The following is a 26920-nucleotide window of genomic DNA, read 5'->3' on the forward strand; positions in this document are numbered from 1 at the left end:
CCTTCCTTTGATGCTTTGCGGATCAAAGGCCTGGAGACCATAAATATAAGGACTGGCTTAAAGAGCTGCGTCTGTTTAGCCAAAGAAGAGAAGGCTGAGAGGAGACATTATGAGAGCCATGTGCAAATATGTGTCCTAAGGAAGAGGGGGCAGTCCCTGGAGACTGGGACTCAACGGAGCCATGGGTTCAAATTACAGGAAAGAAGATTCCACCTGAACATTTATTTATTTACTTATGTGTTTACAGTATTTATATTCCGCCCTTCTCACCCCGCAGGGTGGATTGCAATGTACATATAATAATAATCAATCATAATAAAGCTTTATTTATACCCCACCACCATCTCCCCAAGAGACTCGGAGCAGCTTACATGGGGCCAAGCCCAGCAACACATCAAAAACAACAAGCAATACACAAAAATAAACAGTACAGTTAATAGAACTCACACATAGACAATAACATACAAGAATTTTAAAACCTATGGCTGGGCCAGATGAGGGTCAGTCAGTTGAAGACCGAGACAGTATCGTTAAACATCGTTTTACATTGTTCTTTTTACTGTTGTGATGCCTCCTCGCACGTGTGTAAATAAAGCACTATGGAAAAAAGAGATCAAGGCCAATGGACTCCGTCAATGCTGTCAGACTCCTGCTGGAGCAAAAGAAAAGTCAAGAGAAGCAAACAGGATAGAAACTCAAGTCACGATTAAAGCGACATTTAAACTTTCAGACTTTTCAACTGCATTAGGCCTACTCATAGAGTTTCTTGCCGCACAAACATAAACAATAGACTAATTAAATATTTCTCATGTATAAGCTATTGGCAATATAATTTGACTACAATTTAGTAAATATTCACGGTTTATATACATGCAGTAAGGTTAGGCGCATTATCATAATATTAACGAATTACCTATTGTGGAGAAAATTGAAATAGCTGTTGCATAAAAACCAGAGCCAATTAACACATTTAATTATTATATTTGAATTCAGCATGTTAAATTTATTAAGAAACAGCACATTTTGTTTCCAAAACTGAGAAAAACTGAAAATTTGTAGAACAGTGTAATTGAACCCATGGCTCCATGGGTTGATGTAGACACTCGTTTCCTTTGGATGCATATCTTTGGAGGCTTTTAATCAGAGGCTGTGGATGGCCATCTGTCAGGGGTACTTTGATGGTGCTTTTCCTGCATGGAGACAGAAGGGGGTTGGACTAGATGGCCTTTAGAGCTCCCTTCCAACTCTATTATTCTATGGGCCAGCTTGGGCCCTCCTCCCTCCAGGTGTTTTGGACTCCAACTCCCACAATTCCTAACAGCCTACCGGCTGTTAGGAATTGTGGGAGTTGTAGTCCAAAACACCTGGAGGGAGGGCCGGAATTGGCCCATACCTGCCCTAAGGAGTTGCTTCCTCCCCTGTGCAGGCCCCGTAGCAGGTCTGCGTGGCACATCCACCTGCAGAGCCGGCTGGAGCGGGGGGCCAAGTGGGGGGAGCCCCTGCCGGCCGCGGCCCCCCTGCCCCATCCCTCCGGCCGGACCCCGTCCCGAGAGCCCTTGCCCGCCGTGCCGAGCGCCAGTAGGTAATGCAGCCGCGAGGGAGGAGGAGGAGGAGGAGCCCTTCTCGCCTTCTCTTCTCTTCCCGCTCGGGTGTCGGTGGCTGCTTGCTCCGGAGGAGGAGGCTCTGGCTGGGCGCTCGCTTGCTCTGGCTCTCTGGTTGCGGGTCCTTTGTGGCGGTGGCTTCGGAGGGAGGGGCATTGTATGGGGCAAGGCGGGGGGCAATGACACGGCCACATTCACCATCTCCTTCTTCCGCTTTCCCCCCCAAACAGCAACCCCGACCTACGGAGGAGCGACCCAGGCTGGGAGCGCACGGATAGCCTGCTGCAGTCTGGGGGGGCCCACTTGCCACAGCCGGGGTCACTGGAGCGCAACCGGGTTGGAGGTGAGAGGTCGCAGGGCGAAAGCAGGGCGTTTGAGGACAGGAAGGGTAGCGCTCAAAAGCGCTCACATTAATCACAATACATTATTATTTCTATTATTATTATTATTATTATTATTATTATTACTAGCCGTCCCTGCCACAAGTTGCTGTGGCCCAATCTGTGTATATGTGTATATATGTGGTTTTGCGCATGCGTTGCAATGTATTTTTTGGCTTTTTAAGTCTCTTCCGCTGTGTTTTCCAGTGTTTTTATTACTGACTAGCCGTCCCCTGCCACACGTTGCTGTGGCCCATTCTGTGTATATGTGTTTTGTGTCTGTATATGTGTGTATATATTTGTGTATATGTGCATATGTGTGTTTGCATATGCGTTGTAATGTAATTTTGGGGTGTTTTTTTTGCTTTTTAAGTCTCTTCCGCTGTGTTTTCCATTGTTTTGATGAGTGATGGTCACTCATTGGCCAGTAGTTTTTGAGTTATATTAGTCCCACAAATGAACATTACATTTTTATTTATATACATAACTAGCTGTCCCCTGCCACGCGTCGCTGTGGCCCAGTCTGTGTATATGTGTTTTGTGTGTGTATATAATTGTGTATATGTGTATATATGTGGTTTTGCGCATGCGTTGTGATGTATTTTTTGGCTTTTTAAGTCTCTTCCGCTGTGTTTTTCATTGTTTTTATGCATGATGGTCACTTGTTGGCCTGAGAGGTGTCTTGTGTCCAAATTTGGTGTCAATTCATCCAGTGGTTTTTGAATTATATTAATCTCACAAACTAACATTACATTATTATTTATATAGACTAGCTGTTCCCTGCCATGTGTTGCTGTTGCCCAGTCAACACATGGCTTTTTGTGTGTATATATGTGTGTGTGTATATTTGCGTATACGTGTATATATGTGGTTTTGCGGATGCATTGTAATGTATTTTTTATTTTTTGGCTTTTAAAGTATTTTTCAGTGCTTTTATGAGTGACTAGCCATTTCCTGTCACGTGTTGCTGTGGCCCAGTCTGTGTATATGTATTTTGTGTGTGTATATATTTGTGTATATGTGTATATATGTGGTTTTGCGCATGTGTTTTAGTGTATTTTTATTTTTTGGCTTTTTAAGTCTCTTCCGCTGTGTTTTTCAGTGTTTTTATGAGTGACTAGCTGCCACACGTTGCTGTGGCCCAGTCTGTTTATGTGTTTTTTGTGTGTATATATATGTGTTGTTTTGCACATGCATTGTAATTTTTTTGTCTTCTTTTTTGAGGTTTTATTTTGTTTTTGTTTTTTTGGGGGGGGGTTGTTTTGTTTTGGGTTTTTTTGCTTTTTAAGTCTCTTCCGCTGTGTTTTGTAGTGTTTTTATGAGTGATGGTTACTCGTTGGTCTGATAGGTTTATTGTTTCAAAATTTGGTGTCAATCCGCCCAGTGGTTTTTGAGTTCTGTTAATCCCACAGACGGACATGACAGTTTTATTTATATTATTATTATTATTATTATTATTATTATTATTTTGTGTTACTCATCCAAACATGACTTGAACTTAGACATTAAGTTGTTGTTGTTGTTACAGATCTCATTTTCTTGTCTTGAATATTTTTTGGCCTGAGAGGTTTATTGTTTCCAAATTTGGTGTCAATTCGGACGGTGGTTTTTGAGTTATGTTAATCCCACAGATGAACATGACATCTGTATATATAATTTTATATATATATAAAATTATATTATTATTTTGTTACTCATCCAAACATGACTCAGACTTAAATAGACATAAAGTTGTTGTTGTTGTTACGGGTCTCATTTTCTTGTCGTGAATATTGTGTTATTGTTCTAAACCACCTTGAGGACACTTATGGAGGAGGTGAGGCTCAAAAGCCGGCATGGGCATTCTTCAGCCCTCCAGGTATTTTGGAATTGTTAGGAATTGTGGGCATTGGAGTCCAAAACACCTGGAGGGAAGGCCGAAGTTGGCCCATGCCTGCTCAAAAGGCAGGATGTAAATGTCCTTATTTATTTATTTGTTTGTTTACTTGGCGTATTTATATCTGGCCTTTCTCTACCCCTTAAGGCGGGGCTCAAGGCGGCTTAGAATGGCACGTACACAGTGCCTCAAAACAACACATTCGCCTAAAAATATAAACAAACACTTTAATAATAATGACGCTGACCCCCCTGCCTTCATTCTGGCCCCCTTCTCTGCCCCTCTCAGGCCCCTTGAAGCTGGACAGCTCTCCCATTCTGCCTCCAGGGAACAAAGCCAAGGCTGCCGAAGACCACCGGTCCCGACCAGGCCGGCCAGCGGTGAGTGACCCTCTGGAGGAGGGCATATTATGGGGTGCCGGGCTCTCAGTTCAGGGGTCACACCTTCAGGTGGTCAAGCCACAACTGTTCCTGGCCAGAAAGTGTTATTTCCTGTTTTAACTGTGCGGTCCTTATTTTGAAAGTAGTTGCTATACTCCAGGAATGTTGTTTTTGTGGCAGCCAAATTGGTGGTGGAGACTCAATGATGACAGCCAAAGCTGTGTTGAATTGGTGGAGACTCAATGATGAAAAACTCATTGAAAAACTATCACAACTCATTGAAAAACTATCACAAAATGTGCTATATCAGGATGTCCCTCCCACAAAGACAAAGTTTCGGCAGTTTACTAAAACTTTTATTTCTTTATTTGCATTATTTCTACCCCGCTCATATCAGCCCGGAGGCGACTCAGAGCGGCGTACACAATCGGCACAATTCGATGCCATAAAAATACATACATTGATAAGCAAAAGAAGCAATTATAGTGCAATTAGACATAAGACAGTGCATAATAACAATATTAAACTTTCCCATGTATTTTGATGGAACCAATTAGGAAATGATTTTGATAACCAAGGAACAAAAATTATAGTGTTACCTACAGAAATCTTAAGAGGGAATTTGTTTGTTTTTACAGTATTTATATTCCGGCCTTCTCACCCCGCAGGGGACTCTGGACAGATCACAATGTACATATACATGGCAAACATTCAATGCCATAGACACACAACATACATAGACAGACACAGAGGCTATTTAACATTCTAGCATTTTCATGAGGGTATTCTGGCCACCAGGGGAGCTGTTGCTTCACCGTCCATTTGTGACACTGATGAAGTACTTCCTCATTCTTTGCATGCTTGCTGGAGATTTTTATGGCATCGTAAATTAGTTATACATGACAAACATTCAATGCCATAGACACACAACGTATATCGACAGACACACAGAGGCTATTTAACATTCCAGCTTTTTCTTGAGGGTATTCTGGCCACCAGGGGAGCTGTTGCTTCACCGTCCATTTGTGACACCGATGAAGTACTTCCTCATTCTTTGCATGCTTGCTGGAGATTTTTATGGCATCGTAAATTAGTTATACATGGCAAACATTAAATGCCATAGACACACAGCATACATAGACAGACACAGAGGCTATTTAACATTCCAGCTTTTCATAAGGGTATTCTGGCCACCAGGGGAGCTGTTGCTTCACCGTCCATTTGTGACGGAAGTACTTCCTCATTCTTTGCATGCTTGCTGGAGATTTTTATGGCCTCGTAAATTAGTTAAATTAGCCTCCCCACATAAGCGGTACCTAAATTTCCTGCTTGACAGATGCAACTGTCTTTTGGGCTGCAAAGGTTGATAGCAAGCTACACAATTGGTCTGAAGCTCACGCCAACCTGGGCTTCAAACTCATGACCTTTGGTCAGTAGTGACCGTAATGCAGTTGACTCCCGGCCAGCTGCGCCACAGTCCCGGTACTCCACTGGGTGAGGCCAGTAGTTTATTTATTTATTTACCATATTTATATTCCGCCCTTTTATGATTTTTACAATGTACATATACATGGCAAACATTCAATGCCATAGACACACGACATACATACACAGACACAAAGGCTATTTAACATTCCAGCTTTTCTTGAGGGTATTCTGGCCACCGGGGGAGCTGTCGCTTCACCGTCCATTTGTGACACTGATGAAGTACTTCCTCATTCTTTGCATGCTTGCTGGAGATTTTTATGGCCTCGTAAATTAGTTAAATTAGCCTCCCCACATAAGCGATACCTAAATTTCCTGCTTGACAGATGCAGTTGTCTTTTGGGCTGCAAAAGTTGACAGCAAGCTACACAAAATTGGTCGGAAGCTCACTCAGACCCGGGCTGGCTTCAAACTCATGACCTTTCGGTCAATAGTGACCTTAATGCAGTTGACTCCCATCCAGCTGCGCCACAGTCCTGGTACTACACTGGGTGAGGCCAGTAGTTAGTTTATTTATTTCCCATATTTATATTCCGCCCTTTTATGATTTTTGCAATGTACATATACATGGTAAACATTCAATGCCATAGACACACAACATACATAGACAGACACAGAGGCTATTTAACATTCCAGCTTTTTCATGAGGGTATTCTGGCCACCAGGGGAGCTGTTGTTTCACCGTCCATTTGTGACACCGATGAAGTACTTCCTCATTCTTTGCATGCTTGCTGGATATTTTTATGGCCTCGTAAATTAGTTAAATTAGCCTCCCCACATAAGCGGTACCTAAATTTCCTGCTTGACAGATGCAACTGTCTTTTGGGCTGCAAAGGTTGACAGCAAGCTACACAATTGGTCGGAAGCTCACTCCGACCTGGGCTTCAAACTCATGACCTTTTGGTCAGTAGTGACCGTAATGCAGTTGACTCCCAGCCCGCTGCACCACAGTCCCGGTACTACACTGGGTGAGGCCAGTAGTTTATTTATTTATTTACCATATTTATATTCCGCCCTTTTATGATTTTTACAATGTACATATACATGGCAAACATTCAATGCCATAGACACACAACATACATAGACAGACACAGAGGCTATTTAACATTCCAGCTTTTCATGAGGGTATTCTGGCCACTAGGGGAGCTGTTGCTTCACCGTCCATTTGTGACACTGATGAAGTACTTCCTCATTCTTTGCATGCTTGCTGGAGATTTTTATGGCCTCGTAAATTAGTTAAATTAGCCTCCCCACATAAGTGGAACCTAAATTTCCTGCTTGACAGATGCAACTGTCTTTCGGGCTGCAAAGGTTGACAGCAAGCTACACAATTGGTCTGAAGCTCACTCCGACCTGGGCCGGCTTCAAACTCATGACCTTTTGGTCAGTAGTGACCTTAATGCAGTTGACTCCCAGCCCGCTGCACCACAGTCCCGGTACTACACTGGGTGAGGCCAGTAGTTAGTTTATTTATTTACCAAATTTATATTCCGCCCTTTTATGATTTTTACAACGTACATATACATGGTAAACATTCAATGTCATAGACACACAACATACATAGACAGACACAGAGGCAATTTAACATTCCAGCTTTTCTTGAGGGTATTCTGGCCACCGGTGGAGCTGTCGTTTCACCGTCCATTTGTGACACTGATGAAGTACGTCCTCATTCTTTGCATGCTTGCTGGAGATTTTTATGGCATTGTAAATTAGTTATACATGGCAAACATTCAGTGCCATAGACACACAACACACATAGACAGACACAGAGGCAATTTAACATTCCTGCTTTTTCATGAGGGTATTCTGGCCACCAGGGGAGCTGTCGCTTCACCGTCCATTTGTGACACTGATGAAGTACTTCCTCATTCTTTGCATGCTTGCTGGAGATTTTTATGGCCTCATAAATTAGTTACATTATCCTCCCCACATAAGTGGTACCTAAATTTCCTACTTGACAGATGCAACTGTCTTTCAGGCTGCAGAGGTTGACAGCAAACTATACAAAATTGGTCGGAAGCTCACTCCGACCCGGGCTGGCATCAAACTCATGACCTTTTGGTCAATAGTGACCTTAGTGCACTTGACTTCCAGCCAGCTGCGCTACAGTCCCGGTGCAAAAAATGTTTCAGAGGATGGGCCTGGCAACTGCAACCTAACTTGTTCTGCTTTCTTTTCTCCTTCCTTCCTTCTTTCCTTCTTTCCTTCTTTCCTTCCTTCTGCGCGGCTCAGAGCTATAAGCGGGCCATTGGCGAGGTTAGTGCTCCCTCCCTTTGGCAGACCCCCTCTTTCTTTCTCTTTCACATCTTGCACCCCGTTTCTGCCCCTGGAAGGGTTTCCAAAGTGTCCCTGCGCTGCTTCTCCCTGCCTCCAATCCGTCTTACCTGCTTCTGCACTGCTCTCTGCTCCCCTGCCTGGGCCTCTCTCTCTCTCTCTCTCACCTGGAGCCTTTCCCTCCTGCTTTTGGTGCACCTGTGTGTTTGTGTGCGTGTGCATGTGGTTTTCGGATGGATTGAAGAAGCTGCAGCGGACCACCCTAGCCTTGTAGGTTGAGTGCAGAGTGGAGTGCATCGTAGCCAGTGCTAGCTGTGAATGTAAGGTAGTAAACAGGAGAGAAAATGCCCAAGGGGATGCTCTGGGAAGGTTTTAGAAAGGTATTGTTGCAGGTATAAACTGAAGGGGTGATGACATGGGTATGCAGATGATCCCTTGATTGACTCAAGTGTCCAGTTCCAAGAGGACAGATCTATGGGCCAACTTTGGCCCTCCAGGTGTTTTGGACATCAGCCCACACAATTCCTAATAGCCTACTGGTCCAAAACACCTGGAGAGAGGGCCGAAGTTAGCCCATGCCGGCTCTATAGACAAGGGTTGATACATTTCTCTCTGAGCTCCAACTGGGCCATTTCTCTCTCTCAGTTCCCTTTATGGAACAAGGTTGTTTTCCCTGGAATCTGACGGGGCTTCTGTCGTTTGCAGCTTTCCCTTCCCTCTTTCCCAACTGGGTGGTGCTTGTGATCGCATTTGTTTACATCCTGCTTTCTCCTCCAAAACTGGGCGTGCTCTGTGTGGCTACTCTGTGCTGGGTCTGGTGCTCAGACATGGGTGCAACCCTGGCCCCCTTTTCTGCTTCTCCCCACAGAACTTTGTGCTGCTGAAGGAGCGCCCGGAGGAGGCGGCCCCGAAGCCCCTCAAGAAGGCCATGGACTACTCCTCCTCCAGCGAGGAGCTGGACTCCAGTGAAGAGGAAGAGGAGGAGGAGGAGGAGCGCTCCGAGCCCGGGACAGACACGACGGGGACTCGGTGAGGGTGGCATATGGAAGAAGCACATCTCATTGGTTAATGGCCCACACGTGCCACACAGGCCTTCCCTGCTTGCCCACAAGCACCTCCTCATCACAATTGGTTCCCAGGATGGAGTCCAGTTGTATGACTGTAGGATCTATGTAGCAATATTAAATAACCACTCACAAGCCGTTTTTGCTTTGAAATGAATATATTGCTTGTATCTCTGCAGCAAAGGAAGACACTACTGACTTTTTCCCCACCACCACTTCCTTTTATACACCTTTCCTGCCCATCTCCCCCTCTTCTCAGTTTCCTTATTAGAGCTTGTTGCTTCACAAGTTCCAATACAAGGTTTTCAATGCCCTTTGCTGGCTTCAAAATGTCACAGAGGGAGAATCGATTCAGCCAGGAGGATTCAGTCAGGATGTCACGGAGGGAATTTGTGATGTCTTCATGCCGTCAGAAATTGACTCCTGACACCAGTGGCCTATATTTCCCTCAAGCGTTTTCCCTGCCATGTTCCCTGCCTTTGAGCTGACCTTTCCCCTGCCCACTTGTCATTAGTAGATTCTGAACCTTTAATATGTTCTTTAATCCATTTTTAAATGGGACAGAGTACATCAGGCACTATCAGAGAAAGAAGTAGATGCTAGAATTTTCAGTGGGACAGAGTACATCTGGCACTATCAGAGAAATGTAGAGATGTAGAGATGGGAAGGCCTGGAAAAAACATGGAAAAAATGAGAGAAAAACAGTTTTCTGTGTTTTTATATCCAACGTCTTTTTTTTTTTTTTGAAAAATGAGAAAAGACATATGTAGAAACAAAAAGGTCTTTATTTTTATAGTTTGAGTACTATAACATATTCTACATACTTTTCAATTTTTCTAGGGGAAAAAATGTTTTTTCCCAATTTTTCCAATTTTTTTAGTTCCCATTTCTAGTAGACACACAGACTCCAGTATTGGTTTTATAATAGCTATATTGATTACACAGGCAAAGGGGAAACATTCACATTTACTTAGCATTCACTCACATATTATTATTATTATTATTATTATTATTATTATTATTATTATTATACTTTATTTATATACTGCTCTATCTCCCCGAGGGGACTCAGAGCAGCTCCCAGGTAAAAATCACAAAACATACAAAGTAAAAACAACATAGCCATAAAATTAACAAAACAAAATATAAGCATAAAAATTGTCACCATAACACGCATATATTAAAAAATAATCCTGCCTGTTCAAGGCAATTAAAAATTTAAAAGGCCGGGCCAAGATTTGTGCAAGGCCAAAAATTCTAGGAGGCCCAGGAATTAAGTGCAATGCTATGGCAGGCAACAATAATGTTAGACACGGGTCTGTGGCTGTTCATTCCAGGGCCGTTTAGAGGAAATAATCTGGGTAACTGGTAGGAAGAATAAGGCCGTATTCAACAATGTGTGGGGCTGAGTTAGAACTGGTCATTTTCAAAGGCTTCTTGAAACCGCCAGAGGAGGGATGGGGCCTGTCTTATTTCCCTTGGAAGGGTGTTCCAGAGGCAGGGGGCCACCACTGAGAAGGCCCTCTCTCTCGTCCCCACCAACCGCGCTTGAGACGGTAGTGGGACCGAGAGAAGGGCCTCCCCGGAAGATCTTAGAGCTCGTGCCGGTTCATAGAAGGAGATTCGATTGCGGAGCTAGGCAATCAATATTTGTACTCCCCATCCCTTCCCCAGTCAAGCCTGTTGCTGGAAAAGAGAAGCATGTGGACAGACACAGCATTCCTTTCGGTTCTGCCACACAGTTGAAAAAGGAAAAGGTCCCTTTATGTAGCGATGTTTGTTACCCGTTACTTGGTTGTATAGCAAACCTCTGGCATTCAGCTCAGACATGCTGGAGCCTCATCAATTCCAGAATAGGTACATCACTTAACTACTTTCTTAAGGCAACATTGTCTTTGATTATGTAAACTGGTGTTGTTTACACCCAAAGTTCTCAGGTCAGTTCTCACTAGCACTTTGCATGCCAAAGTTCGTCAAGTCCTTCCCCTCCTTTGTTTCTCCATAATGCAGTTTTCCAGGTTCCAAAAATGCATAGCCAGACCTTAATAGGCGCCAGGCAGACCCCAAACATTCAGCGCATTCAATCCATTCATTACACACTAGCCTTGCTGGGGGGCTTGGCTCCAATCCGGGAAGGGGGGGTGAGGTTTGGGGGGTTTGTGCCCACCTCTCCTGACCGCTCTCCTTCCTCTTTTGCCAGGGACGGTGACACAGACTCGGTGAGCACGATGGTGGTGCATGACGTGGAGGACCTGGCAGGGAGCAGCGGCGGTGGCGGAGGCAGCGGGGGCTCTGAGAGTTCGTACGGCGAGGGCACCATGTTGGTCCAGCGGGTGAGCTCCCCTCTCCCTCTCTCCCTACATCCCTGTGTCAAAAGTACACACACAGACTATAGCTACATTGGGGACACAAACAGAAGGGAATTAAAACAGCAGAGGGGAAACAATCAGGGGCATCTAATCACCTCTCAACAAAAGATTGCTCCAGGCACTTGCAGGCCATCAAATGCTAATCAAGGTGGTCAGTTGAAACATTCCCACCTAGCTCCAACAGACAAGAGTCCTTTGTCCCACCCTGGTCATTCCACAGATGTATAAGCCCTTTTTCCTAGTTCCAACAGACCTCACTGCCTCTGAGGATGCTTGCCATAGATGCAGGTAAAACGTCAGGAGAGAATGCCTCTAGAACCATGATGGCGAACCTATGACACGTGTGTCAGCACTGACACGCGTAGCCATTTTCAATGACACACAGCCGCATGCGGCCGCATACAGTGAAGATGGGGCCGCATCCCAAGAAGGACATTTCATCCTCGGCTCCTATACCAGCATTTTTCTATAATGCTGAGATATATGGCATTATAGAAAAAGCAGGTAACTTAAATAATTAGTTTTTGGTTTATTAAATACAGTTATATAGTACAACAATATATTTTTTGTTATTAAACTCTAAATATCATGAAATTATGGGTTTTTCTCGAAGTGACACCCCACTCGAGTTATGCTCGGTTTTTTGGCGAGTATTGACACACCAAACTCAAAAGGTTGCCCATCATTGCTCTAGAACATGGCCATATAGCCCAAAAAACCCTACAACAACCCAGAAGGGAATTATATTTTACTCAATATTCTCTCACATACAACATTCATTCATCATCATGCATACATGACCATCTCTTCCTTCTCTTGGTAAAGAGACTCAAAGTAGGCCAGATTGCATTCCCAGCAAATTTCTTTATTATTTATTTATGACATTTATATGCCACCCTTCTCACCCCAAAGGGGACTCAGAGCAGCTCACAAGATACATATACATACAATATATTATATTATTAGCATAATACAATATCAGTATTAAATATTACTACATTGTACTATACCATTATATTGTAATATTATTAGTAATATTACTTGTAATATAAATATATAATTATACTATTATATTATTAGTAGTAGTAGTATTATGTTGCATTACATTATAAGTCCCGGTGCTTACACATCTTATCTGTAATGCAAAATGAAAGAAAAAGAAAGACAAAAAAGATAAAACAATATTTTAAATGAAGAGCAATTTTCACCAACATAAACCTAGCCATCTTTCCGTGGGAAGTGTGGGCCTACTTTTGGATGATGAAATAGTCCAGTTAATTAGGATTGTTGTTGTGTGCCTTCAAGTAATTTCAGACATAGGGCAAACCTAAGTCTAAACTTGGGGGCAGGGGCCAGGTACATGAACTTGGAGGGCCGCATCCAGCCCACACGCCTTAGTTTGAGGACCCCTGAATGAACCAATCCGAACTCTGTTTTTCGTACTCTTAACAGCAGCCAACTATCCCCATCTTAAAGATAATAATAATAATAATAATAATAATAATAATAATAATAATAATCTTTATTTATACCCTGCCACCATCTCCCCGATGGGGACTTGGAGTGGCTTACATGAGGCCAAGCCCAAACAACAAATTACGACAGAGTAAAACCGAAAACGCAGACCGAAAACGCAAACAATCAACAACAACATCATAATTACATAAAACATGTGAATACATAACACTGCATAGTATTCCTTCTCCTTATTTTATCAACTAACCCAGAGATCCTCGGACTTTTTAAATGGGGGGTAAGTTCACGGTTCCTTGGACTTTTGGGGGACGAACTATAATTTGGGGAAAAAATGAACTGATTGCTGTACACACTGCACATATCTTACTTGCAATGCAAAAAAATGAAAGACAAAACAATATTTTGAATGAAGAACAATTTTCACCAACATAAACCTAGCCATCTTTCCGTGGGAAGTGTGGGCCTACTTTTAGATGATGAAATAGTCCAGTTAATTAGGATTGCTGTTGTGTGCCTTCAAGTAATTTCAGACGTAGGGCAAACTTAAGTCTAAACGTTAGGACAGGGGCCAGGTACATGAACTTGGAGGGCCACATCTGGCCCACGGGCCTTAGTTTGAGCTAAACAATTCGAACTCTGTTTTTCCAACTATCTACACATCTTAAAGTTAATAATAATAATAATAATAATAATAATAATAATATTTATTTATTACCCCCCCCCCCACCATCTCCCTTGAGGGCCCCCGGTGGCGCAGCGGGTTAAAGCACTGAGCTGCTGAGCTTGTTGACCAAAAGGTCGCAGGTTCGATTCCAGGGAGCAGCATGAGCTTCCGCTGTCAGCCCTAGCTTCTGCCAACCTAGCAGTTCGAAAACATGCAAATGTGAGTAGATCAATAGGTACCACTCCGGCGGGAAGGTAACGGCGCTCCATGCAGTCATGCTGGCCACATGACCTTGGAGGTGTCTATGGACAACGCCGGCTCTTCGGCTTAGAAATGGAGATGAGCACCACACCCCAGAGTCAGACATGACTGGACTTAATGTCAGGGGACTACCTTTACCTTTACCTTTTACCATCTCCCCAATGGGGACTTGGAACGGCTTACATGAGGCCAAGCCCAAACAACAAATTACAACAGTAAAACCGAAAACGCAGACCATAGAATCATAGAATCAAAGAGTTGGAAGAGACCTCATGGGCCATCCAGTCCAACCCCATTCTGCCAAGAAGCAGGAATATCGCATTCAAATCACCCCCAGCAGATGGCCATCCAGCCTCTGCTTAAAAGCTTCCAAAGAAGGAGCCTCCACCACACTCCGGGGCAGAGAGTTCCACTGCTGAACGGCTCTCACAGTCAGGAAGTTCTTCCTCATGTTCAGATGGAATCTCCTCTCTTGTAGTTTGAAGCCATTGCTCCATTGCGTCCTAGTCTCCAGGGAAGCAGAAAGGAAGCTTGCTCCCTCCTCCCTCCTGTGGCTTCCTCTCACATATTTATACATGGCTATCATCTCTCCTCTCAGCCTTCTCTTCTAAACATGCCCAGTTCCCTAAGCCGCTCCTCATAGGGCTTGTTCTCCAGACCCTTGATCATTTTAGTCACCCTCCTCTGGACACATTCCAGAATGTGTCCAGAATGCCAAAAATGCAAACAATCATTATTTATTTACTTTATTTATATACTGCTTTTCTCAGTCCTCAGGCGACTCAAAGCGGTGAGCAACATCGATACAAAACATCACGAAACAAGTATAGGGCAATTCAAAACAATTGTAACATAATTGTTTTTAATTGAGTCCCCTGCGGGGTGAGAAGGGCGGAATGTAAAAACTATAAATCAATCAATCAATCAATCAATCAATCACTAACAACATCATAATTACATAAAGCATGTGAATACATGTTGTTGTTGTTCATTCGTTCAGTCGTCTCCGACTCTTCAAACTACAAGAGAGGAGATTCCATCTGAACATTAGGAAGAACTTCCTGACTGTGAGAGCCGTTTAGCAGTGGAACTCTCTGCCCCGGAGGGAGTGTGGTGGAGGCTCCTTCTTTGGAAGCTTTGAAGCAGAGGCTGGATGGCCATCTGTCAGGGGTGATTTGAATGCAATATTCCTGCTTCTTGGCAGAATGGGGTTGGACTGGATGGCCCAGGAGGTCTCTTCCAACTCTTTGATTCTATGATTCTATGATTCTTCGTGACCTCATGGACCAGCCCACACCAGAGCTCCCTGTCGGCCGTCACCACCCCCAGCTCCTTCAAGGATGTGAATACATAACAGTATAAAATTACAATAAGCACGATCGCATTTGTTAGTAGATTAGTAATATACATGTAAATATTTAGTGTAATATAAGTGTATAGAGCTATAGTATCACGCTTCCTGAAGTTGTACACTTTTCTACTTTAATTCAGAGTATTGACAAGAGTATTAAAACCCTTTTCCATGGGCATTCCCCCCTCCAGACCCCCGACGAGGAGCGTGGCCTCATGCACAGCGACAGCAACGGCTACACCAACCTCCCGGACGTGGTCCAGCCCAGCCACTCTCCCACCGAGGCCAAGAGCAGCAGCAACGGCTCCTCCTCGCCCGCCAAGGACGCCGCCACTGACGTGAGATTGGAGGAGAGGGGCACAGGGTGGCCAAAGGGGAGGATAGCGTTGGGGGGTGAGTGCCAAAGATGAGAGAGCCAAAGCCCACCTACTGCATTCTCCTTCCTGCCACAGTACCAGTCGCGCGGCCTGGTCAAGGCCCCCGGGAAGAGCTCCTTCACCATGTTTGTGGACCTGGGCATCTACCAGAGCTCCATGAGCGGCGGAGACACCATCCCCATCACGGGTGAGGCTTTGGTCAGGGAGGAAGAGTGGGGGTCCTTGCTGGGGAAAGGGGTGAGCGACAGGAAGGTCATCAGTGTTTCTGGGGGGGGGGGGGGGGGCAACCCAGAGCCCTGGTGACTCAATGCCTAGAGACCCTCAAGGCATGTTGGTCCAAGTTTGCAGATTATTATTATTATTTATTTATTTATTTATTTATGCGCTTGTATACCGCTAATATCTCAGCCTAAGTCGGCGACTCATTGCGGTTTACAACAACTAAAAAGTTAAAAACAATTAAAAACAGTATTCAATGTAAAACATGAAACACATATACAATACAAATTATTGGGCCACCAATAATAATCCCATGCATCTCGTAACTAAAATCACAATCCAAAATTCGTCGTCCATGATTACCAGCCTTTAGTCATCAAAATTCGTTGCAACGGATTAACCGAATGCTTGTTTAAACATCCATGTCTTCAGTCTCTTCCGAAACACCATCAGCGAGGAGGCTGATCGTACCTCTATAGGGAGGGTGTTCCAAAGCCGAGGGGCCACCACAGAGAAGGCCCTGTCTCTCGTTCCCGCCAGCCGCACTTGTGAAGCCGGCGGGATAGAGAGCAGGGACTCCCCAGAAGATCTTAGGGTCCTGGTGGGCTGATAGGCTGAGATACGTTCGGATAGATAAGTTGGGCCAGAACCGTTTAGGGCTTTAAAGGCCAACGCCAGCACTTTGAATTGAGCCCGGTAGCAGATCGGCAGCCAGTGGAGCTGGTGCAGCAGAGGAGTTGTGTGCTCCCTGCGCCCCGCTCCTGTTAGTATCATGGCTGCCAACCGTTGGACTAATTGGAGCTTCCGGGCTGTCTTCAAAGGCAGCCCCACGTAGAGAGCATTGCAGTAGTCTAAACGGGATGTAACCAGAGCGTGGACTACCGTGGCTAAGTCAGACTTCCCAAGGTACGGTCGCAGTTGGCGCACAAGTTTTAACTGTGCGAATGCTCCCCTGGTCACCGCCGAAACCTGGGTTTCCAGGCTCAGCGATGAGTCCAGGGTCACACCCAAACTGCGAACCTGCGTCTTCAGGGGGAGTGTGACCCCGTCCAACACAGGCTGTAACCCTATGCCCTGTTCGGCCTTGCGACTGACCAGGAGTACCTCTGTCTTGTCTGGATTCAATTTCAATTTGTTCGCCCCCATCCAGACCGTCACAAATAAATTATAACTTTATTTGTACCCCGCTAGCATCTCCCAAGGGACTCGATGCGGCTTACAACAGGCCGAAGCCTCAGAACAACAATACAATACAAAAAGCAAATTAAAACAGTTAAGCAAAGTAAACAAAACAGTATCAATACATCGGACAATTATTAAAACTGGGCCGGCCAGAGTAGTGGGTACAGGATTAAAAGTGCTGATATTGCGGGAGGAATATAGGGTTATAACACAAGTGCAGTGTGCGGTGTGCAGTGATCGTGGTTCTACTAAAGTGCATCTGGGACTTGGTGTTGAGACCAAATTTGGGGGGGGGGGGGGAGCGAATATTCCAGAGGACAGGATCACAATTCATATTGACCTCAACACACGAGAGAGCTGATTGGTCAAAATCCTGCATGGAAGTAGGGGGTTGGACTAGATGGTACATGTGGTCTCTTCCACTTCTAAGATTCTGTGATTCCTCCCTTTGCAGCCTTTGACGCGGGGCGCCTGGAACAGCTTCAGCTAGAGGCCCGGAAGGGCTCAGTGGTCAATGTCAACCCCACCAACACCAGGCCGCACAGCGACACGCCGGAGATCCGCAAGTACAAGAAGCGCTTCAACTCGGAGATCCTGTGTGCCGCCCTTTGGGGTGAGAGAGGGAGCGGGCAGGCGGGGGGAGAGGTGGTTCTGTTGTTGAGGCCTGGGGAATTCCCATGACCTTTTCCCTTCCAAATCAGACACTAGAAACACGAGATCCAATCTATAGTTCCCTGTCGTAGTCAACTCTGAATCGCACATATGGTTATTTCTGCGCCTGCGCAGACTAGCTTCGGAACCTTCTAGAAAGATAAAAGAGACATTTTTATGCCTCACCCCGCCCATCCCCTCGAGTATATATAGCCCGTGGGCGGGGCTAGCTTCCAGTTCTCTTGATCCGCCGCATTGGCAGCAGCTAGAGAACCTTCGCTTGCGAGCTTCTGTATTTGTCTGGACTGCTTTTCTACTATTCTGGTTTTGACTTGGACTGTTTTACGACGATTCTGAGGTACTCTGGTTTGTTGATATTGGACTGTTCCTTGGCTATCCCTTCTCTTTGACCTTTGGACTAAATCTTACTGGGCAAGGCTACTACTTCATTTAAAAAGTGTGCCAATTGCCCCAACATTCTGCCCAACACAGATGGGCACTTCCTTTGCCTGATGTGCCTAGGAGAGGGGCACCTCTCACAGGCGTGTTCCGTCTGTCAGGAATTCACGCCACAGACGAGGAAGAACAGGGAGTCAAGGCTTAAAGTGGCCTTATACGAAAAGGCTCTCCTTCCCCCGGCTGCCCCCAAATAGGCAGTTTCTGCTGATTTTCTGAGCCAAGGAATGTTCCACGTTGGGCTGTTGCTGAATCACTGGTTTTATAATCTCAAATTGACACAAACATGCACATACATGGAAGCCAAGAAATCAAAACTTCATTTCCCCTTCTTTCTGTCTATACTTTTCCTTCTCTCGCCTCAGCACCTCCGTGTCTTTCTCTTCCATAAGCAACCTTTTGTTTTCTTTTTTTGTGTCTGTAAACAATTCCTGTGTTCCCAAACAATTTCTACTCATTCTATGGCAATATTGTCTGCTCTGGAGACACCAAGTAAACATTACATAATTTACCTGACCAAGAAGCCATGAGGTCATGCCTTTGAGCAAATAAAATTTGAAGAAAACGGCACTCTCTAACTTGACACTTTCCAAAAGTCTTGCAAAGTCTTCTCACAGGGTCTTTCTGAACGTCTAATTAATCTATCCTTCACTCCCTTCGTGAGAAGGCCTAATCTTATATCATGGGAAAACTCCCCCTCTGAACCTGTAGAAGTCCCTGAAGGCTGATTCCAAAGAGAAAAGGACTTTTCCCCGGTTGCTAAGTGTGGCGAGGGAGAGAGAGATTTTCCTCTTTAAAAACCTCTTTGCTACCTTATACTGATTCAGTTTCTTCTTTTATATTGGCTGGGACTTTCTGTGTGCTGTTAAACCTTTGCACTTGATATCACAGGCAATGAAACACTCTTGTGTATAACAAAGTAACACAGTTTATTTATAACTTCTGACTCCAGCGCTTGTGGTTACATTTGTGTTTTGTTGCAATATTGAGACTTACAGTCAGTATCATTTACTTGGTTAACTTTTCTGAATAAACTATCAATGTTTCACATCCATAAACATGTTACTTGCTTTACACACTCTTGGCTGAATTATATTCTGAACTAAGGTAACATTAGCCCTCTTTATGTTCCTTAAAACTCGAGCTCTATTTAACTAACTGCTTCTCTATATCAGAAATCTTTAACACATCTTCATAACTGCTTTTTTCTATCAGACACTCAAGAACTAAACTCGAGCTCTATTTAACTAACTGCTTCTCTATATCAGAAATCTTTAACACATCTTCATAACTGCTTATTTCTATCAGACACTCAAGAACTAACTCTCCTCTTCACACACAGATTCCCAACTGTCATTTTCAAACTCCCACACTCTTAACTGCCTCTTTCAGAACCTTGGCTCCGCCCCTTTGGAATGTTCAGCTCTGCTCTCCCCAACTGTCATTTTGGCCTAGCAGCCTTTTCAAATCCTGGGCCTACACTAATCTGCATATGACCAATCAGCTTCCCATATGCAAATGAATCCTATCTTTGCTGTTGCTACCCTGTCTGTGCCTATTCTTTCCTATCTGCCATATGTAAACATAGAGCTATACACCAAAACTTTAACATAGAGTAGCAATTTCACTACAGTAAGGAATGGACATTGGAATCCCAAACATTCCTTGTCTTCTCTGCAACTGCTGGCCCTTCTCTCTGATTTGAGGCCTGCAAATCACCCCTATCACACACAGAATTGTCAGTGGGAAATAATAATATTAATAATAATAATAATAAACTTTATTTATACCCCACCACCATCTCCCCAACGGGGACTCGGAGCGGCTTACATGGGGCCAAGCCCGAACAACAAACTACAATATAACAATAAAAATTGCAATAAAATAAACAACATAACATCAAAATGTAAAACATCAAAACATATAAAACAATATACACAGAACATAGGAACCAAACATAATGACAGAGAGCGGGCCTCATGTACATCAAATGATTTCAAAATTCTGGGTGAGATAAGGGGGCAGAACTAATTGTAAGGGAGAACTCATCAGGAGATAGGAAAATAAACAAACCTTCGTACATGGGGGGGGGGGGCTCCTGGGACAAGAACGTTGAGGGTGCACTAGCATAAGGTTATGTGGAAACCCATCAGCCCCCTCTTCTTCCGAGGAATCCTCATCATCTGGCTGTTGTACCCCAGCACTGGTTTCCTTAACTTAAAAGATCCATTGTCTTTGGTAATGTAAACATGTTGTTTCCACCAAGAGTTACTCAAGTCAGCAATGTCAACAGTTAATCATTTTCACTGTTCTTATTCATTTTTAATTGCAGTTCCTGAGTGTAGTTGTTTTCCAGGCCTTGATATTTTAGCCTTGTGTCTTCAGCCGAATTAGTCCCCTTTCGACCTCCTTTTGTACAATTTCATTCAAACCTTATATGTTAGACCTCACCTGGAATATTGTGTCCAATTCTGGCACCACAATTCAAGAGATATATTGACAAGCTGGAATATATACAGAGGAGGGTGGCTAGAATGATCAAGGGTCTGGAGAACAAGCCCTATGAAGAGCAGCTTAAGGAGTTGGGCATGTTTAGCCTGAAGAAGAGAAGGCTGAGAGGAGATGTGATGAGGGCCATGTATAAATATGTGAGAGGAAGCCACAGAGAGGAGGGAGCAAGCTTGTTTACTGCTTCCATGGAGATTAGGCCAAGGAACAATGGCTTCAAACTACAAGAAAGGAGATTCCATCTGAACATGAGAAAGAACTTCCTGATTGTGAGAGCCGTTCATCAATGGAACTCTCTGCCCCAAAGTGTGGTGGAGGCTCCTTCTTTGGAAGCTTTGAAACAGAGGCTGGATGGCCATCTGTCAGGGCTGATTTGAATGCAATATTCCTGCTTCTTGGCAGAATGGGGTTGGACTGGATGGCCCAGGAGGTCTCTTCCAACTCTTTGGTTCCATGATTCTATGTTCAGCAGTGGAACTCTCTGCCCCAGAGGGAGTGTGGTGGAGGCTCCTTCTTTGGAGGTTTTTAAGCAGAGGCTGGATGGCCATCTGTCAGGGGTGATTTGGATGCAATATTCCTGCTTCTTGCCAGAATGGGGTTGGACTGGATGGCCCAGGAGGTCTCTTCCAACTCTTTGGTTCCATGATTCTATGTTCAGCAGTGGAACTCTCTGCCCCAGAGGGAGTGTGGTGGAGGCTCCTTCTTTGGAGGTTTTTAAGCAGAGGCTGGATGGCCATCTGTCAGGGGTGATTTGGATGCAATATTCCTGCTTCTTGCCAGAATGGGGTTGGACTGGATGGCCCAGGAGGGCTCTTCCAACTCTAGGATTCTGTGATTCTATGTATCCACCACACACTCACTCTGCTTTCTCTGCTGCAGGGGTCAACCTCCTGGTGGGGACGGAGAATGGCCTGATGCTGTTGGACCGCAGCGGTCAAGGCAAGGTGTACAGCCTCATCAACCGGCGCCGCTTCCAGCAGATGGATGTCCTGGAGGGGCTCAACCTGCTGACCACCATCTCCGGTGAGAGGGGCTTTGGGGTCAGGATGCTTCTTTGGTGGGCCCCGCTCTTCCTTTGGTCAGAGAGTAATGCCCCTTGGGGTCTCCCAACCTTCAGGGAAGAGGAACAAGCTCCGCGTGTACTACCTCTCCTGGCTGCGCAACAAGATCCTGCACAACGACCCGGAAGTGGAGAAGAAGCAGGGCTGGACCACGGTGGGCGACATGGAGGGCTGCGTTCACTACCGTGTAGGTGAGCAACGGCAGGGCTTTGCCGTGGAGAATTCGGAGGAAGGAACGTCTCTCCACCGGGGCTCTTCGGGGCCCTTTCTCCAGGTGTTTTGGACTCTAGAACAGGCCTAAACCAACTTGGGGCCTCTCTCCAGGTGTTTTGGACTCCAACTCCCACCATTCCCAACAGCCTCAGTTCCTTTCCTTTCCCCCCTCAGCCGCTTAAGCGTTATATCTATTTGTTGAGATATGAAGGTAGGCATCCTTTAGGTCTATCACTCTATCATCTAGCTTATGCGGCCGAGGGAGAAAAGGAAGGGGCCTGAGGCTGTGAGGAATTGTGGGAGTTGGAGTCCAAAACACCTGGAGGGAAGGCCAAAGTTTGCCCATGCGTGATCTACACTATACAATTAATGCTTCCAAAGGTGGCGGCCATAACGGTACTTTTGACTCCATCTCTTCCGTACCTCTTTTCCATAGGCTAGCTCGTATCGGATGCCTATTCAAGTCTTTGTTAGCCTTACCTTTCCCATACCATTTCTTCACCCCTTCCCTGTCGTGGTCAACTGTGAATTGCACATTTGGTAATAAAGCTGTACTGCGCAGGCGCAGGAATCACCAAATGTGCAAATTCACAGGTGACCACTCAGGGAACTACGGTTACAGGTAAGCAACTCATAATTTCCTCAGCGTGCACCGTTCATGTTTCCTGCCTTCAACCCCCCTTGTCTCTCTTGCAGTGAAGTATGAACGGATCAAGTTCCTGGTCATCGCGCTCAAGAACTCGGTGGAGGTTTACGCCTGGGCCCCAAAGCCCTACCACAAGTTCATGGCCTTCAAGGTACGAAGGGGGGGAAACGCGGGGAGGGTGAAGGAGGGCAGGGTACCAGGGTCCCACGGCTTTTTTAGAAGGAGGTTTTGGTGTTATGGAAGCCCCGACATCTATGAGGAAGGGAAGAGGCAGGGAATAAGTATCTCCCCTTACGAACCACTGGGGACTTTAAGATCATCTGGGGAGACCCTGCTCTCTGTCCTGCCTTTGTCACAAGTACATTTGGCGGGGACGAGACATAGGGCCTTCTCAGTGTTGGCCCCTCGGCTATGGAACGCCCTCCTTAGGGAGATCAGATCTGCTCTCTCCCTCTTGACGTTTTGGAGGCAAGTTAAAATGTGTCTGTTCGAGCAAGCGTTTACAAATGCAGAGTAGGTAATATAGGAAATCGAATGGTTTGACAGTGGAACTTGATAATAATGAGATGCTAATGGTGTTGTTTTTATTGCTTTTGTGGTGTTTTATACTGTTTAATGTTTTGATCTATATTATGTTTTTATGTGTACTGATTTGTTGGAAACCGCCTTGAGTCGCCGATTGGCTGGGAAAGGTGGTATACAAATACAATAAATAAATACATAAATAAATAAGGATACTCCCACTTTCAAGGTCTCTGTATGGCCACCATTAATGCAAAAATTCATGGGTGCAAAATAAAAAATGCTTTCGAAAGAAAATGGGTAGAAAAATATGTACATGGTAAGGATAAAAGATGTAGAGAAAATATGTCCCCCTCAGATTCTTAAACTTACCGTAAAGGTAAAGGTTTTCCCCTGACATGAAGTCCAGTTGTGTCTGACTCTGGGACTCCAGGGGTTTCTGGTAGACACTGATTATCTTGATCCAGCACAGTCTGGCTTTAGACCGGGACATGGAACGGAGACAGCCTTGGTCGCCTTGGTAGATGATCTTCGCCGGGAGCTGGACAGGGGGAGTGTGTCCCTGTTAGTTCTGCTGGACCTCTCAGCGGCCTTCGATACCATCGATCACGGTATCCTTCTGGGATGCCTCACAGATATGGGTCTCAGGGGTACTGCCTTGCAGTGGCTTCGGTCCTTCCTTGAGGGACGGTCCCAGAAGGTGTTACTGGGTGACACCTGTTCGGCCCCACAGCCGTTGTCGTGTGGAGTCCCCCAGGGTTCAATTCTGTCCCCAATGTTGTTCAACATCTACATGAAGCCGCTGGGGGAGATCATTCGGAGTTTCGGATTGAGATGTTAGCTCTATGCAGATGATGTCCAAATCTGTCACTCCTTCTCACCTGTCACCAAGGAGGCTGTCCAGACCTTGAACCGGTGTCTAGCTGCTGTGTCGGACTGGATGAGAGCTAACAAACTGAAATTGAATCCAGACAAGACAGAGGTCCTACTGGTCAGTCGTAAGGCCGAACAGGACATAGGGTTACAGCCTGTGTTAGATGGGGTTACACTCCCCCTGAAGACGCAGGTTCACAGTTTGGGAGTGGTCTTGGACTCATCACTGAGCCTGGAGCCCCAGGTCTCAACAGTGGTCAGGGGAGCTTTTGCACAATTGAAACTTGTGCGCCAGCTGCGCCTGTACTTTGGGAAGTCGGATCTGGCCACAGTGGTCCACGCTCTTGTTACATCCCGATTAGATTACTGCAACGCACTCTACGTGGGGTTGCCTTTGAAGACTGCTCGGAAACTTCAATTAGTCCAACAGGCAGCGGCTAGATTACTCACCGGAGCGTCATACAGGGAGCATATCACCCCTCTGCTATGTCAGCTCCACTGGCTGCCGATCCAGTTCCAAGCACAATTCAAAGTGCTGGTTTTGACCTACAAAACCCTGTACGGTTCCGGCCCAGCGTATCTGTCCGAACGCATCTCCCTCTACATCCCGCCTCGGAGTTTAAGATCTTCTGGGGAGGCCCTGCTCTCGGCCCCACCTCTATCACAAGTGAGGCTGGTGGGGACGAGGGACAGGGCCTTCTCGGTGGTGGCCCCTCACCTGTGGCATTCTCTCCCTGGGGAAATTAGATCATCAACATCCCTCCTCTCTTTTAGAAGGAAATTAAAAACATGGATCTGGGACCAAGCTTTTGGGTAACCTGGCAGATAGATAAAGGATAAGGACTACTAGAGTTGATAGGAACTAACAATATGGAATGAATTCGTGGATTCTGAGCTGGCGAACATTGAGCATGAGATTGGTCTTATTGATTGTGATGTATAATTGATTGTTTTAATTGTTTGTAATTGTTTTAATTGCTGGTTATATATGTTTATTTTTACTGTTTGTGTAGGCATCGAATTGTGCCTTTTGTAAGCCGCCCTGAGTCTCCCCTCGGGGGTTGAGAAGGGCGGGGTAGAAATACACTAAATAAATAAATTAATAAATAAATCTGGTGCTCAGCTCCATTTCTAAGACGAAGAGCCAGCGTTGTCTGTAGACACCTCCAAGGTCATGTGGCCAGCATGACTGCACGTAGCGCCCTTACCTTCCCACGCGAGTGGTACCTATTAATCTACTCACATTTTCAAACTGCTAGGTTGTTGTATTGGGTCACATGTCAGAGACTTCCCAAGTGTCTAGGACCATGTGATGTATCAGTGAATAATGTGTGTAGATCTGAGTTGGGTGGCCTTCTGCAGCTGGCAAATGGTAATTTTGTCAGCGCTGATTGTGCTTAAGTGCAGGCCAAGGTCTTGAGGCACTGCACCCAGTGTGCCGATCACCACTGGGACCACCTTGACTGGTTTGTGCCAGAGTCTTTGCAGTTCAATATTTAAATCCTCATATTGTGTCATAATAATAATAATAATAATAATAATAATATTTTTATTATTACTATTATTATGCTTACCGTAAAGGTAAAGGTTGTCCCCTGACATTAAGTCCAGTCATGTTCGACTCTGTGGGGTGGTGCTCATCTCTATTTCTAAGCCGAAGAGCCAGCGTTGTCCATAGAAACCTCCAAGGTCATGTGGCCGGCATGACTGCATGGAGCACCGTTACCTTCCTGCCGGAGCGGTACCTATTGATCTCACATTTGCATGTTTTAGAACTGCTAGGCTGCAGAAGCTAGGGCTGACAGCAGAAGCTCACGCCGCTCCCCGGAATCGAACCTGTGACCTTTTGGTCGACAAGCTCAGCAGCTCAGCGGTTTAACCCACTGCGCCACCGTTGTCATGATTATGCTTGCAGTTATTTATACCCCACTTTTTCTCTCCACATCTAACAGAAGGAGACTCAAAGTGGCTTGCATTCAAAGCACTTCACTACAATTTTTAAAATATACAAATACGTAAACATTAAAACAGAATTAAATATCAGTGGTCCATTGTTTCCACTCCTCACCAATCAACTGACCTGCCTTCCCTCCAGTCCTTTGCTGACCTGCCTCACCGGCCGCTGCTGGTGGAGCTGACCGTGGAGGAGGGCCAGCGGCTGAAGGTCATCTACGGCTCCTGCGCCGGCTTCCACGCCATCGACGTGGACTCAGGAAACAACTACGACATCTACATCCCTGTACATGTGAGTTGTGATAGTGAAATAGCAATAGAAGCCGTGCCTTTGCCGCTGAGGGCGGACTGAGCCTGCGCCGCTTGTGTCTCTGGCAGATCCAGTCCCAGATCACGCCGCATGCCATCATCTTCCTGCCGAACACGGATGGGATGGAGGTGCTGCTGTGCTACGAGGACGAGGGCGTCTACGTCAACACCTACGGGCGCATCATCAAGGACGTGGTCCTGCAGTGGGGGGAGATGCCCACCTCCGTCGGTGAGGCCGGGAACAATGGTGGGGGGGGGGGTCGGAGGGGAGAGGGGGGGATCCTTGGAATGGCTGCGGGGGGCAGAGGGACCCAACTCTCATTCCCGTAGGATCTACGCATAATTAATCTTACTATATAAATGTACTATATATACTCGAGTATAAGCCCCCTTTTTAGGCTGAAAAAATCCCCCTTGGTTTATACTCGAGTCAAGGTTATTTATTATTTTACTCTGTTGTTATTAGTATTTTTATTACATGTATTATTTTACTCTATTGATTATTATTACATTTATCAATTTACTCTATTATTATTACATTTATTATTTTACTTTATTGTTGTTCTTACATTTATTATTTTACTCTATTATTATTATTATTATTATTATTATTATTATTGCATTTATTATTTTTCTCTATCACAGGCATGGGCCAACTTGGGCCCTCCCTCCAGGTGTTTTGGCCTCCAATTCGAGGCAATATGTTTTCCCAGTTTTTGTAGTAAAATTAGGAGCCTCAGCTTATATTTGGGTCGGCTTATACTCA

At 45.3% G+C, this 26920-nt stretch overlaps 1 protein-coding gene across 8 annotated transcripts in view; it reads left to right on the forward strand.

Annotated features, from left to right (window-relative positions):
- The window catches only part of MINK1 (misshapen like kinase 1), a 97781-nt gene that overhangs the window by 66373 nt on the left and 4488 nt on the right, over positions 1-26920 (forward strand). For 3 of the 8 annotated variants that reach the window (XM_067469638.1, XM_067469636.1, XM_067469643.1), the window contains 14 exons: positions 1427-1582; positions 1832-1944; positions 4146-4237; positions 7958-7981; positions 8868-9028; positions 11264-11396; positions 15376-15522; positions 15637-15748; positions 17417-17575; positions 21457-21600; positions 21695-21829; positions 22548-22648; positions 25988-26137; positions 26224-26383. In XM_067469638.1, coding sequence (XP_067325739.1) covers positions 1427-1582; positions 1832-1944; positions 4146-4237; positions 7958-7981; positions 8868-9028; positions 11264-11396; positions 15376-15522; positions 15637-15748; positions 17417-17575; positions 21457-21600; positions 21695-21829; positions 22548-22648; positions 25988-26137; positions 26224-26383 — 1787 coding nt within the window. The remainder of the gene's footprint in view (positions 1-1426; positions 1583-1831; positions 1945-4145; positions 4238-7957; positions 7982-8867; positions 9029-11263; positions 11397-15375; positions 15523-15636; positions 15749-17416; positions 17576-21456; positions 21601-21694; positions 21830-22547; positions 22649-25987; positions 26138-26223; positions 26384-26920) is intronic. The other 5 variants (XM_067469639.1, XM_067469641.1, XM_067469640.1 and 2 more) reach the window with 3 other exon arrangements.

The sequence above is a fragment of the Anolis sagrei genome, chromosome 6 (genome assembly GCF_037176765.1).
Source record: "Anolis sagrei isolate rAnoSag1 chromosome 6, rAnoSag1.mat, whole genome shotgun sequence".
Lineage (NCBI taxonomy): Eukaryota > Metazoa > Chordata > Lepidosauria > Squamata > Dactyloidae > Anolis > Anolis sagrei.